This window comes from Cuculus canorus, chromosome 1 (assembly GCF_017976375.1).
Source record: "Cuculus canorus isolate bCucCan1 chromosome 1, bCucCan1.pri, whole genome shotgun sequence".
Taxonomy (NCBI): domain Eukaryota; kingdom Metazoa; phylum Chordata; class Aves; order Cuculiformes; family Cuculidae; genus Cuculus; species Cuculus canorus.
In genome coordinates this window covers 164,325,844-164,341,763 of record NC_071401.1, presented here as the reverse complement: position 1 = coordinate 164,341,763, position 15,920 = coordinate 164,325,844, and the positions used below count along the sequence as shown (strand labels likewise).

Below are 15,920 nucleotides of genomic sequence, written 5' to 3'. Positions count from 1 at the left end.
TCAATAGACAGAGATAAATGAACTTTTATTTTCATAAATGAAATAAACACCTGAAAAAAATTATGCCATGTCTAATTACTTTGTCATCAACACGTTGCCTCGTTATACATTTATGCAGTCCTATGTCTCTATGAGCTGCCAGGACATCAGCACCATCTTTTCAGTGTGCTTTGCTGTTAATAGAACGTTAATAGTATAGGTAAGGAACTGTGCATTGAGAAAGGACAGGCACAGTATTTTATTGCCTATCAATATTCAGTGTTCAAAATTGCATACACTTCCTGTCCTTTTTGCTAATGAGACACATTCTTCCACAAACACAGATGAGATCCTCAAGGCACAATACACCTCACATGTATCTTATATTTATATCGCTGGAAAGAAAGCAAAGAAGTTCAATTCTACTATACGGATTAATGTATATTTGTCACCACTTCCTTCCCAGAGTTGGGGTATGCCACTAATAGTTCATCCTATATCTAAATTTTCGTAATGAGGAGATGAAATTAAAAAGTACTTTTTAGCAATTCATAATATTTGTACAGAGTTATGGGATTTGGGGATTTTGCTCTTTGGAAGAAAACTGTGAGACCTTGTTTCCCAGAACAACTGCAAGATTTTTTCTAGTACGCCTCGTATTTTGTATACTCAGCAGTTCAGGGAATGTGCTAAAAATGAGATTGGAGAGGGGGTGTGGAGTAGGAAAGAAAAAAAAAGAAAAAAGAAAAGAAATGTATTTAAATTGAGATAACTCCTTCCTTCCCCACAGCAATTCTAATAAAGTAGACCTTTGGTGTCAAAGATCTGCTAAGAAACCAATAATGCTGACTTTTTCCTATCATTCTTAGGTGCAAGATATGAAGATATCTGCCAGAATTCAAGGTAAACTAGGAAATTTGCTGTATAAACTACTTGCAGTTCTATCCCAGAGGAAGGTAATCAGTGAGCGCATGTATTTGTCAATATCCAAGAAATTTTAACTGTAACTGGAAACTGAAGCAAAAATCTGTCCTCCAGGGCCTGGAACTGCCAACTACCATCTTTACCTCACTTACAAGCTAAAAATTCCCATCCAGGTAGTTTTTAAATCAAACTGTATTTGATATTACATGATCACACTGAACAAATTTTAATGTTAATTATGTTCTCACTTGATACTCATAAAGAAAATTTTTATAATTTCTCCCCCTCTTCCAAATTCAGATACTTTTAGCAGCAATGGATGTCCTGAAATTAATTATGAGGTTTTTTTTTTTTCACTGGATCTCTACCCTTTGTTTAAGGACATTTTTCGCTTGAAGACTGGACAGGGCATAAGCAAAGTCGGAGTAAAACCTTATAGCTAGGTGAAAAGCTGGAAAAGAGCTTCATACTGATGCACAAGGATTGAAGAGCCATACAAAGGCGTATCAGTAGAGCATAGAAAGGAAATACAAAAGCATTGGGGTGAACAGCAAAAGCAGCTGTAGAAGAGAGAGAAACAGGAAAGAGGATATGGTCATGCAAATGGGAATGAGAAACGGAAACCAACTGAAAGTCAGGTTTAAAACAGAATTACTTTAGTCAGTAAAATAGAAATCCATATTCATCTTCAGAATACGTGAAAATCAAGGAGGGCATGGTGCCCTGTTTTAACTGTCATATGGGGCTAGTTTAGCTGGAGCTACAAGCTCATCTATACTCAAAAGGCAAAGTAAAGTTTGAAGAAAAAAAAAAGTTCAAGTCTTCTGACTTTTTTTTAGAAGTAGCTCTTACTAGCTGAGTAGTTCTTTTCACATGCTCAAAGACATACTCCTAAACAAGGTCAGACTCAAAGCACGAGACGTGTAATTCACAAAGCATACATGACACCCCTAGCTCTGCCATATGCTGGTACAACAACCCTGGGTCAAACACTAAATATATTTTGCATGAATATCATTACTTGTGACCTAACCTGCTTATAGTAAAGGCTTTTTTCTCAACCAGAGATCTATTATAATTTCCTACACTATTATAACTGTTTTGTTCCAACACAGGGGTGGCGCTATTTCAGGAATAGATGCAATGTTTCACAAAAGAAAAAAAAAAGACACTGTCAAAATCCTTAAATAAATGGCATAACTGAAATAATGTCATAATTAGGGCAATAAGCAATCTGCAAGCCAAAGTTTTCATGTCTCTTTACCTCACCTTCTCAAAGGGCCTGACACCAGCTCGCAGGAGTTACTGACTAACTTACCGTCAGAGCAAGCAGTTTTCCATAGGTAAGATGGGCTGGGATGTGATCACTCTTGGAACGCAGTGACTCCACGTACCAGTGCTCTGCTTCTGGCAGACGGTTCATTCTCATGTAGGCTTCTCCTAGAGAGCAAAACAAATGCTAATGAGAATGCCTAAAATTTCTCAACACTTCCATAATCTATTATCTCATTTATAATTTGCAATGTATTAAATGGGCAGAGATCTTGACAATGTTGAAGTGTTTCGAACACCTGCAATCTCACACACACAGAAAAAAGCCTTAAGTGAGAAGTCTGAGTTATGGTCTTATTAGGGCTCAAAGTGCACAGTTGAGATGAAAGTCTTGGAATAGAATTGCAAGACAGCTCCAGCTGTTCGGTTGCAGTCAAAAGCCTCAATTAACAGAAATTTCATCACATCTACTGTAGACAAGCTATTTCTTTTTCATCAGTCTACATTGCACAGCATGGAGTTGTAGGAAGAATATGGAAAATGTTTGCATTTAATCACAATATATCAAACCCCCAGATTTTTTTTAAACTACTCAAGGTTAAGAAAACAATCCTGAAACTGTATTGGAGGGAGAGGCAAGACATTAAAACCCCTAATCTCTGAATGTAGTTAAATTAGGTCATCTGTCACAATTAGTTTAAATTAGAATATAGTGTCTTAAGAAGTCACATATGAAATTATCAAAATTGGAAATGTTTTAAAGTGAAATCCTTTACTGTGAGAGGCTGAGTCAGGCAAAGTTGATTAACAACAGATGAATGGGATGCCAGAAAGCCATCCACTGTGGTACGGATAATTGTAGTCCTGAAATTTCTGAGAAAGAATTAAGCATGCAGAGAAAGTCAGGCTCTTTCTTCAAGAAGCAAAAACCCAAATTTCTCAAAGACTGGAAATAAGCAACATGAAACAAGTACGTTATGGTGAAGAACAGCAGCCTTCTAATTAATACCTGTATTTACAAAGCCATTTCGAAAGGTCTCTAGATATAAATATGCCTTTGTTCAAGCCAATGGCAGACTGAAAATGCCTACAGGAGAGTCAGGATTTCATCATCTCACTAGCTGATCACTTTCAAACAAATCGCTAAGTGTCTTCTCAAAACTGTGAAGTCATATTTTATACAGTGCCACCACTAAAGGATCAAGAGAGGACTATAGCAGACCCAAGTAGAAATCAGCTAAGGCTGTCTCCAGGGGAGTCACTGACCCCCGTTCTGCACCACACAGAATATAACAGCTGTGAGGACATCAGAGAAAAGGGTCAATGTTCTTCATTCAAGATTAAAGCCAATACCACATCCCAAAACTAAAAAAAAAAAAGGTGTCACCTACATGCTCAAAGAAGTAAATTAGAAAGAACTCTTACAATGGGAGTTCCCTTATCTTAAGTATTTACTGGGGCTACGGAGGATTTTCTTGATGAAAGAAAATTAGACCAGGATGTTAGCTCCAGTTAGATGCTGGATAGGGGATATCCCCAGAGGATAGGGATTCCAGGCAAAACGTGGCACTTAAGTTTGAGTTTCAGGAGTTACAGTGCAGTGTATGCAAAATGACCAAACCACAGGCTGCAGATAAAATAAGTGTAATGTAGAGTCAGAAGTCACATTGAGCCAAGGCTAAGGGATGCCAACATGATTTTTTATGAGCAAATGTAGTTTTTCCAAAAAGGGATGCAAGCCTGTAAATCTAGCAGACCGGGATTTCTACTTCAAGGATCCACAGAGCATTCTGCACTCAGGCACTGGTCTTGGATATCTGACTACATACACAGAAGTAGCTGATGTTTCAGTCACAGAAGTACTCCAGTTATTTTATTGCTGATTAGGGCCAAAGTAAAAGAACAATTTCAAAAAAAGCCAAGCCAAACAAAAAAAAAAGTCCAAACAGAAAAGAAACCCCAGAAGATCACCAATACCCTCCAAAACCCTTGATCAAATATAGGGATATCAACATCACATACTTTTTTTCCACTATCAGCATTCATAAATAGGTGGCTAACATTATACTTTTTTATGAACAAAACAAAGTCATCAAGTCAAGTGTTGAAAGGATAGAAGAAGCCAGAAGTCAAGCTCAACTCCCCTCCCTAGCTCTATGCTTTGTGGCAGAATGTTTAATTGTTTGATTGCATACTATTCTTCCCACAGGTCCCTGCTTCATTTAGCATACAGGAAATGAGGAATCCATATTGCCCTTAAGTGGAAAATTCCATCTCAACCTGTTACAGCTTGGCAAAGTTTCAAGCATTTAACAATAAGATCCTTTAAAAAGTAATCTAAGCAGCCATAAGAGATGGAGTTATTATCTGCTGGTAGTATATGCTGGAGGCACTGCCAAATTTCAAAAATATCCAAGGTTCTCATCTATATTCCATTATGGATTCTGATATAAGAAGAGATTAACATCTTCGGAGTACTGGCAAATTCAATTTTTAATAGGTTTTAAGAGATCAACTACTTTACAAGTTAAGCTTCTAAAACTTAAAGGATATTTCTGAGTGGCACATCTAGAAATGAAGTTACAATACGTCAATCTAAATGCCAAAATGTAAAAAAAAGGAATTTTATTCCCCTGAGGACTTTACAGAGACTTCTCTATAACTGAACATTTTTCTTCTGGAGAATCTGTTTCCCTCCCATATCGTCAAGAATTGCTATACTATATGCAATTAGAACATGTCATTACTACTTAAGATTACTGTTACGGGCTGTTACTAATTTCCTTTTCTAAATGATTTACAATGACACTCCTAACTAAAAAAAATTCAAATTGAAAACTAACAGAGAATCTGCCACCACAATACTCAAAGTCAGTAATAAAATCAAGCAACTGTTAATTGAAGCATTAATTTAATCAAGTGATATTATGTGTTAGACTGATGCAATTTTAATAAAAGTTGCTCAAGCTTCAGATAGTTTTCCAACAAAATTACAAAGAAAGCATGAATGGATTGACTTCTGTCATTCAGGATGCATTTGTGTGTCTGAGATTAAAATAAGAAAAAAAAAATTGTCATTTACAATTGTGTATTTCTACAAACCTGCAACATGAGAGATTTACTCATTAGGAAAACAAGTGTCCATTGGCAGAAGATACGCAAACTGATGCCACATGAGTAGCTTTCTAAGCTCACTTTAACAATTACTTAATTTGTAAAGTCTTTTAAATCTCATGTAAAAACCTGAAAAGTCACACACAGACAAATTTATTACTGAAACTTGTCTGATCTATAAAGTTCAAGAGAGTTACATTCCAATTTTGTTGTTACCACTAAAGGTAACAACAGCAAAGAAAAAAATTCATAGCAATGGAAACCCTGAAACATAAATTGACAGTTAGTTCAGTTCATCAATTTATAACAATAGGCAGCCATGTGCAAGACTGCCTGCACAAAGAGCGGTGGCAAGAAATTCAGCAGCTTACTGAAGTTAAAAGAAACAAATAGGTAATTCAAAAATTTTTCATTTTTACAGTTCAGCTAATATTTTTTGTTATTTATGCATCCTGTTCTTAGCCTATTCCAAAAGAAGGAATCTCGATCATTTAATTGTAACTCTCATTTACTAATGTAGTACAAGGAAACACATTAATATGCAACTGAAACACTGCTTAAATGAGCGTATAAATAGGTCATTAACACGTCTATTAATACTTTATGACAAAGGAATGAGTAACGGACTACCGTTTAAGTAGACCTACACCAGTCTAACTAAAATCCTAGTACTCAAGTGGATTTGCCATAGAAATAGACAAATTGCAAGACCACCATTCTCCAAAGGAATATTTCTCCATAGTTCCCTAGAATTCTAGAAATCAACATAAAGAAAAACCTCTTCCCCCAACAAACTAGAAAAGCCCCGACAAAACCCCACACACCCTGATTCCAGGATAAATTAATTAAGTGTAATTGAAAAATAATAACAATCATATTAAACATTAAATATTTATATTAAATAATACTATTAACAAAGGGTCAGCTTGCCAGCACTTATTTCCCCTGAAAGGCTAAGTTTACACTCAATAATTAAGTGGTATGTGATCTTAATATAAACCCTTAAGAAGAAAAAAAAAATGACAGTAGATTCTTTAATACATATCATACATTGCTAAAAAAAACAGAATTAGGCATCACTTAGATGAACACAGGTTTCCTGGTTCTAAATTATTCCCTCAACTGCTGATTACACATCTGTTCTGTTTCAGATGCACATTGTCACACCAAGCAAAGGCTGTGTCCTTCTAGAGAGCACATTAGACTTACTGGTGATCAAGTACAATAGAACTATCTATGTAGTAGCACTGTGCCTCCTGTGGTCCTCTTCTCAGGACCCCAAAAGATACTGCTGAAAAGACAATTGAAAAATTATCTACCTAAAGGAACCAATGCAATGTAAATCTGCCTTGCATCATCCTTGTATATGTTGTAATCATCCAAATTGCTGGATGGTAAAAATGTAATATAGAAAATATAGAATTTGGTATTCATCAGAAAGACAGAGACGCATTTTGAAAAGAAAATCTCCAAGATACAAATTCAGTCGGGGTTTAAATTTCATTTTGCCATCATTTCTTGGAATTGGGAACATAAAACAATGCCTTTGAAAATGATGGTCAGGTCTGCATCCCTATGTAACACAGTATTATAAGGGGTTTGTGTCTTTCATAATGCAGCTGTGCAGCCTCCCAGTGCAAATGAAGGCTGCAGATGGGCTTACTGTAAATGCACCTCCTTAAATATATAACTTCCTTCTTTTTTCCCTTAGGTGCTAGTGCGTATAATGAGATAATAAAACTAGAAGCATAGTTTGATGTGATACTATATTGACACTTAAGATATACTGCAAAAGATTAACAGTCTTAGTTTTAAACATGCAGTGCTTGCACATCTCTGAAACAGTTGAAGCATGCGAACCTAATGAGCACTAAGTTCTGTATAGACTAAGCATATTCTCTTTGGGTTTTTTTTTCCCCCCTCTCGGAATAATCTTGAAGACTTCAAGGAAGGTATTGTATTCTAAGAGTGCTTTTGATCGATGGGAGTCACCCACATTTACTTTGTTTGGGGAGATTCTTATAGGTCTCAATTAACCAAAGCAAAGCCTTTGATCTAACTAGACCACTAAGCTATTATTGAAGGAAAATACTTGGAGTAGAAAACAGATAGAAACAAAGGGTAAAATAAAATCAGTTGCTACATGGACCAGCATCGACTTTTCACAGCTGTTTCCTGTTGTACAAAGATTTCCAGTGAAAGAAGTATTTTGACATAAATAGAAGCATTGTGTTCACCTGAGATAGCTACATTTTCATTTTCCAACAGATGTGCAACAAGTAGTAGATCATAAGCATGCAACTAACAATTCACAACTAAACATGTGATCTTACCCTTTTCTTGCCTTTTACTTTATTTGCATACATTTTAAAGATTATTTTTAGTCAGTAAAACATAGACATTATGCCAGTAAAGGTTTGTTTGAAACACTCCTAAAAGAAGCACATTCTATTAGAATCATGCCTATCTGAGATCCCTGTATCTAATTTCAGTGCTGAACCAAATGTTACTATTACACTTATTTTCATATAAAACCTCATATGTTTACACTACAAATGCATTTTAGGCTTAGACTCTGCTTTTTCAGAATATTGCCTAATAAAACTCAAGCATTTCACATGAAATTATAGATCAAGAGTCTAAAGAGATAAAATGACGAATATCTTAAAACTTGGAAAAAAAACCCAAACAAAGCTGGTCTCAAACACTCCATCCACTATGCCCTCAGCAATCCACTGCTGTAACCTTCATACACAGCTTGAATCCCTCAAGCAAAACAAAGTGGAAAAACAGAAGACGTTGCAGTCAGCCTGGAGATTTATACTCAGCTTTGGACAGCAGATATAAACTACCATAGTCTGCAAAATCTCACAGGGGGAACAGTTAAAGAAGCAGGACGAGAGCAGGGAGGGGGAGAGAAAGCACAGTCTTTTACTCCTATCGCTACTGGAGTACATTAACGTATTTAGATGTACACTTACTAAGAATCTACCAGTAAACCTTCATGAGACACATATGAAGTATACTGGTGACTGAAGCTCAGACGAGCGCAGGTACCACGCTCCGTGTAACTTATAACGTGAGATACGTAATTCCCAGCTTAAACATCTTTGGCTTTTAAAAAGTAAGTCTTACACAGCATGAACAGTAAAACTATGCCAGCAAAAGTGTTTCTTGGAGTTTTAAACAACATTTAAATGTAATTCAATAAAAAAAGGACTTAATGGGAGCAAGAGGCAAATGGGATAGGAGCCTTAACAATATTAGCAGGTTTGTACAAACAGCCACATCCACCCAAAAGCATAATCAAATAAAGTGATAGTTATGTTATAATCATCAACACAGAAAGTCTCTCTGCATGCTAAGTCTTTGTACTATGGTGCAAACCTCTGCACCAGATGTAAAATCTGGCTCCCCTTTCCTGTTCTGTACCTGGCTGCCACTTGCATATGATTTGTCTTCTGTCCATCTGTAATGTAGCAGATTAGCAAGGAGAAATCTAAACTCTAATCTGTGCATCATGAACTGTATTCACTCTTGGAACGTTAGCTTCTTTTGTAATTGGCATTTCTCATTAAAAATGTTTGTAAGATCTTGCTTGAAATGCATTTAAAAATAGACATTCATATGTTAGGTGTCAAGGGCAGATTAAACGTGATCAAGACGTTTGTCTTTACAACAGTATCTTGCCAATCAAAACCTGGACGATGCCACCCCAACAACTTTCTTGTTACTGTACAGCATTTAAATAAATCCTACATGGTCCACCTCACACCACTCAACTGCCAGGAGCAAGAATTACTGTAGCAGGTGGGCCAATGTGGTTTTAAAAGCAATGTAATACAATCAACTGTACAATATCAGATTTCAAGGAACGCAAAAGACATCTAGAGCAGAGGCTGATCCTTAAGCAAGCCTAATATTGGCATTAAAGTGTTCAAGATCCCACAGGGACCATTTTATCTTTTGACCCTAGGTTTTAATTGAAACTTTAAACAAAATATATTACCTCTTTAATGCAGCTGAGCTGGACTCTGGCCTTTGTAGTTCATGTTCCCATGCCAAGCAAATTAATCTGTGTAACCTTAGCATGTACTTTTTAATTTACATCAAAGAAATATGACATAGCAAAAATATATACCAAGCCAACCCTATACAGCTTGTTGAATAATTGTTTTGATTCTAGTTTTAGAGTTTTAATTTTTAGCTGTTTTGGGTTCTTTTAAGAAAAAAAAAAAAAGAAAATATTTTATTTCTTGGTACAAAGCCAGAGAAACATATGGTTTCCTTAGCTGAGCTGTTGCACACCTGGCAAAATAAATCACGGCAATGGGAGACCAAAATCTACCCTGCAACTCTTCATACACACAAACTTAGAACATCTAAGATGCGAGTCTTCTAGTCCTGCCTTTCGTGCCATGACCAAAATGCAAAGTCAAATGCATGGCTTGCTTCTGGAGGCCCAATACTTCTTTATGAGGTGAATTACTTAAAAGTTTTAAAGGATGACAGTCAGTCGGACAGACTGACACACCAGAGGAATGAGTCACTGAGCCTGTCAGAGCAAAAGACCAATAGAATCAAGCATAGGAAAAGTGTAACACAAACGGAAGCAGGTGGTGTAAAGGCTTAACGCTGCTGGAGTGTTAATGCTACTGCACTCCAAGTGCTGGAGTTCAAACCCTCTATCAGTTCAAACTGTTTGTCTCTCATTTATTTTCTTTTGAGTATGTCATGTACATCATAAAGGGGAAAGGATTTCCAGAAAAACTTCAATGCAATTACTGAATAATTATTAAGAATTAGAGGAATCCCTATTTTCTTACATCACATGCCAGTACTGAACGCTGGATCAAGCAAGGCAATTGTCAGAATCTCACAATGGATCAATCACAATGACAACTGCAGCAGATAATCCTCGAACTGTAACTCATTCTTGAATTTCGTGATAAGCTGTAAAGATTTTTTTCCACATGTAAAAAGACAGGGAAGGTCCCTAACTTCCCAAGCAGATGGGGAGTGCTCCCCCGCTTATCCCCCTTCCTCCTCAGCAATAAGCATATGGTGAGTGGGCACAGCTCAGATTCAGGTTCATGCAGTTCTAAGCACATGAGACAGGACTGTCCTATTTCAGTTCTTCTAATCTGCCTTTTAAAGGCAAGAAGTAGGCAGACAAGTTTATGTAATGCTGTTTATCAAAGAAAGTGTTATAGTGAACACGTTTATGATTTTATCTTGAACATCAAAACAGAAATAAACAATCTGGTTGGCCTCTTGCTGCCCAGTGATATGGTATGAGCTGCAGAGCGGATGCACTCCTATTCTCCTGTCACATCAAATGGAAGGAGATAACTGAATAAGTGTTTAGGATTTATCTCACACAACTTAAGCTAGCAAACCCAAGTTAGTCATATGAGTTCTTTTTACAGGAGAAGTACGCTTGCAGGAGATTATTTGTATAGTTTAAAATAGATGTCAAAATCAGATGGGCTTAATTACTACCCAGAGGTTTCTTTCTCTTTCCACACTATAAAGTGAGCTACATCTAACTAGCTCTGTCTTGTTAACTAACCTTTACATTATTACAGGTAGGAGAGACTAACCAAATTCTGTGTGTCTAACTGCAGTCATGTACACTCATGGACACGTGCATCCAGGACAGCTTTAAACAAAACAGCCGGAGTCCTGCTGTTAATAACACTACACTGTGTTCAATTCCAGCCATTACTCTACTCTGTACATAGCCTACTGGATTGTCTTCACAGCACAGCCAACAAGCCAGCAACTAGTGTAGAGCAAGTTCTGGCTTCCCTGCAAAAGCTGCTGTCACAACAGCAACCAAAACACAAATAAAATATATTCTATGTTCAGGGCAAGCTGCACTTTATAGCGCTCAATAACAGCCTGTTGCTTTTTCCAGTAGGCTGAAAGGGGCTAAGGTAAGCTTAGTCGACCCTAACTTGTTATGATGTTAGGACATCTGTGAAGTGCTGGTGGCTGCCTAAAGGGAATAGAAACCAGAGCATGGGCTAAGCAGTGGAGAGAGGAAGTGTAGCAGCAGCCAAATCCAGCAAAGGACTGAGCTAGTCTTTGTGTTCACTACTGCTTTGTGAGTTAATAAATGCAAATCCCAGGAACAGAGTGAACTTGGATATCATGGACTGTGCTTACAAAGGAAGCTGAGAAAGGTCTCCCGAACCTAAAAAAGTAACCAATGGGCAAAAAAAAGTAAAAAAATAAAGAATCTTACAGGTCATAGTGGTTCTAAAGGCAGCATAGGACAATAAAAACAGTGGCCTAGGCCTGTTATGTAATGGAATAAACATCATGCTAGAAACAGCACAGGTTTATTTTTTCCCAACATCTTTACTTCTGAGGAGCAGTTTAACCAGAATTATGAAATACATATCCACACTAAAGTGAGCAGTCAGACTTGGGGGGGAGGGGGTGTGTGTGCTGGAGCACTGCAGTATTTCAGCAGTCACTACAGGACACTGATAGTAACGACAGGCTTAATTCACAAAGTGGTGAATGTTGACAATCCCACCGAATTTATCAGCAAAAGCTGATAGATAAAACAGATGAAACAACAGTTCAGCGAAGACTCTCTCTGAGCAAAAGTACATGCAATAGTCAACTTGTGTGTTTTAGGGATTTTAGTCATTTGCATTGATCTGATAAAGCTCAGCATTCAGGGAGATGTAACTTTCCATTGAACTGTATAAACTGTTAAGGAAGTGTTTATACGACTAATGATATTAAATGCTGTGTCACTGCAACAAGAGAAGTACTTAATTTAGCATTTACAGAGATTTGCAAATACATCAAAACTACAATTTCAGATTTTTTTTCCTACGCCCCAGTACTTGTAAGGAGCTAAGAAAGGATGTCTTTCCTAAATAAGTAGAGAAAAGTAAGTAGTGCTTTCTTTCAACAACTGTGTCAGACGTATCGGTATCAATCAGTACCTTCCCTTGTATTTTAGGCGTGGGGAGGGAGAAAAGAAGCCACAAAAGCCCCATGATTCCTCTTGATCCTAATTGTTTCTACATTTATTCTTGACTGCTCTACTTTGAACTACTTGAAAGGCATCGCATCTGAAATCCTTTTCTGTCCCAGCAAGGAGCTCACAGGGTCTACTGGGCCAGACATCGAGGCTGTCCTTTCAGAGTGAAATCCACTTAAAAGGATCTCTGGAACAATGAATAACCTGCCTTCTTGTTTACAGATATGAATACTATAAATCATAATTCATATTACCCTCTTTATCTGTTTAATGTATCTTGTATAAAGATGGGATGAAGACTATGAGGAGGAGAAGTTGAGAGTTTAACAAACAAAGAAAAACAAACAAAAAAACCACCCCCAAACCTCAGCTAAATTAATGTTTCTTGCATTAGTCAAGGGACTCTGCTAAAATTTTGAAGGACAGATAGGCTGGTCCTGAAAGAAGAATTCCTTTACTGTAGATATCTAACTAACAGTACATCAGTTGGCAAATAAGTTTTTGGCACAACCTGCAAAAAAAACCCAACTATCTCTGCAGACCTGTTAGGACATCTGATTGGTTTACAAGAAACTTTAAATTTCAACACTTACATCAAATTTTATGTTATAATCAATCTCATTCCATTTTCTACGCAGTAAATCAATTACTTCTTAATTTCAAAGATAACTAAGTGGGAGATTTAAAAAAAAAAACAAAACGTGTATGAATTGCATATGATGTCTCCAAGATGCCAGATAAGAGATTCCAGAGGTAGAGAAAAAACCCTAACGCGTGCACTCTAAATGTAGAAATGCTGCATGGACACTCTTAAGTACATCTAGTATCTAACAATCTCACCATTTATTCTGTCTTCTCCAACATTACAGTTGCTGGCGTTCAAGTTCTGAATGTGGTTTGGCTCGTATCTACTGATGGCAATTATTTTTTAGTTTATTTGAGCACCAGTTGCCTGATTCAGCTTTTTTGTTTCACCCTGCCTGACCCCTCAAGTACTTTCCTGAAGCACTAACAATGCACCTACCCATCATGTTGTATAAGCTCTGTGGTGCAAACTGTCTTGGCATTTTCTGTATTGCTTCTTTGTAAACCATAAGGGCATCCTGAAAAGAGAGACACAAGTGGGACAAATCATCAATAAAGCACCAATTTCAAGATCAGTCTTTCACATATAAAGTACAATCAAGCTATCTTCCTTCTCAAAATGAAAGGTGCAGAGAGAAAGAAAACACAATCAGTGTCACAAATACTGCAGAGATTTCACATTCCTCATTTACAAAAGTTTTACCAAATTCAGTGAAGCTTATTGCAAGAGAACGGGTTAGTTCAAATACCACAACTTTTCTCCCAGATGGAAATAAAAGAAATATTTTTTTTAAACCTCTGATTGACTCATGAGTTTATAAATGTATACAAAATTCTAAATTCTATAGGCTTACAGAGAGTATGGAATAATATCAAACTGCAGACAAAAGATTTTCAAATAACTAAGCTACAGTAAGTGACCTAAAAATAAAGGAATCATTGTCTACCACCATAACTCTCACGTAATCCTCACAACTGAAGTCTGCTCCACAAAAAGAATGAGATGGACTATAGTGTCAAGAATGCCAAAATTGGATTCCCTTCACAAATGTGTTGTACCTTGAATTACTTGATCACGCACTTATGATTCGTTCAACACTTAGGACACTTACTGGTCAGTCTATTAGCTCTGCATCATTTTCTATATCATCCCATCAAATACTTGCAGTTTGTCAAGGCTGAAATATGCTTGAAAAATATCTAAGTGTATGACCAAATCAGTCTTGAGTCAGAATGCAATGACCACCAGTCAGAAATCTGATGGTTTATATTCTTAAAATCCCTTGCACCTCCCACGTATCGCACTCCAACTCTATGCTGCTTTTCTCTTACTTTTATGAATGTATTAGTTGTCTGTGTTTTAACCAATTAGTAACTGTCATGTGACAGACCTGGATGACAGAAAATCCATAAAGATTGTGCATGCCTAATCTTAAACAGCTGAGGTAACAGTTGCAGTCAGAAAGAGTTATATGCATCAAAACCATGTGTAATTCCTGTTCTCAAGTATGCCTTGCAACGCAAAGAGAGAATGGTTTTCTTTCAAATACTGCTGGAGGCCAAAACTCAAGCAGATGTCCAGTGTTAGGAATTTCACCAGGGAGAATGTGGAGGGGAATCACAACCATCACACTTTCTGTGATTTGCACAGGTAAATGGGATGGTATAGGTTGGGTGCAGGTATGGTCACATAAAAAATATGCAATCCACTTTAGCACATAAGTCAAGTTATCTGAAAATAGCAGAAAATAGGACGTTTTTAATCACTGTAGTTTTGAACTGTTCCAAATAGGTCTTATTTTTAGAGACTCAAAAGTAAACGTAATTGCATTTTTTCAACTAAAGATGAACTTACTGTATTTTGAATTAAAAAGCCAGTGCACTTTAGGTCAGCTGCTCTGTAGTCAGCCTATATCCTTCGCGTACGAGCCATGGTGACAAACCCAAGAAGAATGAATTAACGCATATCAGATGTGACCATTGTTAATGTAGACTCTGACATCAGAACATCAAATTAACATTGTAACACCTGTGGCTGTAGAGAATAAATATTCTCTGTAGAGAATGCTCATCTTGATGTGGTGAAATTCAATCAATCTGTGCCTGTCATGTATTTTTAAAGCCCGGATGGAAGCAACAGGTATCATTTACGTATGAAGGTTTTATTACATTGCAGACAAATCTGAGGTCTTACCTCGTAGTGTCCTTGTTCATGATAAAGTTTTCCTAAGTTATAAAGACAGCTAGTAACAGAGCTTTTATGAGCATGAGGATCTTTCAAGTTTTCATCAGGGATCTCTGAACACTTCAGGAAAGTCCTCCTGGCTTCCTCTGTCTTCCCTTGGTTCATCAGGATGATACCAGTATTTAAATAGGCAGCTGTCAAGAGTGAAAAAATGTTATCTCTAATGAGGTTCCATAATGTTTTATCTAATCTTTGTTTCAGTTCAAAGTAATAACTGAAAGAGATCCCATGGTTATTTAATTTGGCTTTATTGTAATATAGATCAATCAATGGTGTAAGACGAACATAGAAGAGGTAAAAGTTCAGAGACAAGGAAAGGAGAAAGTGGCTCTAAAGACTGAGGAAGGAGGGAAAGGAATACTGGCTAGGCAGGGTGCTTAATTTTGTTCCTCCTATTACGACTGTATCAATCATATAGTGCCATTGTTTGGAATGCTACAAAAATAAATAAATGTTTACGCATACATACCTGTATGTGTGTATATACATATATAGAAGATTTAACACTTAAGCTATAAAAAAGTAAGCAATCTTAAAAAGCATCCACTTAATTTTGGAACTGATTATTTCCCATTACCCCCAGGCAAGGAAGGAAAAATGAAAAGACTTCAAAAATATTTGTATTATTCACTCACACCACATACCATGAAAATCAGGGACTGGCTGTAAGAAACAGAAGAGAGGAGCCTGAAAATTTGGGCAGTAGCACCTATGGGTCACCACCCCAGGTCAAAAGCATTTTAGGTTCTAGCAGTGTTGCCCAGTGTTAACTCATTATCTACTTCTTCCCTGCAC

General features: G+C 36.9%; 1 protein-coding gene across 2 annotated transcripts in view; it reads right to left on the bottom strand.

The window, feature by feature from the left end:
- Nucleotides 1–15,920, bottom strand: part of TMTC2 (transmembrane O-mannosyltransferase targeting cadherins 2) — a 251,537-nt gene that overhangs the window by 55,093 nt on the left and 180,524 nt on the right. For both annotated transcript variants that reach the window (XM_054079749.1, XM_054079756.1), the window contains exons 6-8: nucleotides 15,075–15,259; nucleotides 13,320–13,398; nucleotides 2,222–2,343 (exon numbers count right to left, since the gene is read on the bottom strand). In XM_054079749.1, coding sequence (XP_053935724.1) covers nucleotides 2,222–2,343; nucleotides 13,320–13,398; nucleotides 15,075–15,259 — 386 coding nt within the window. The remainder of the gene's footprint in view (nucleotides 1–2,221; nucleotides 2,344–13,319; nucleotides 13,399–15,074; nucleotides 15,260–15,920) is intronic.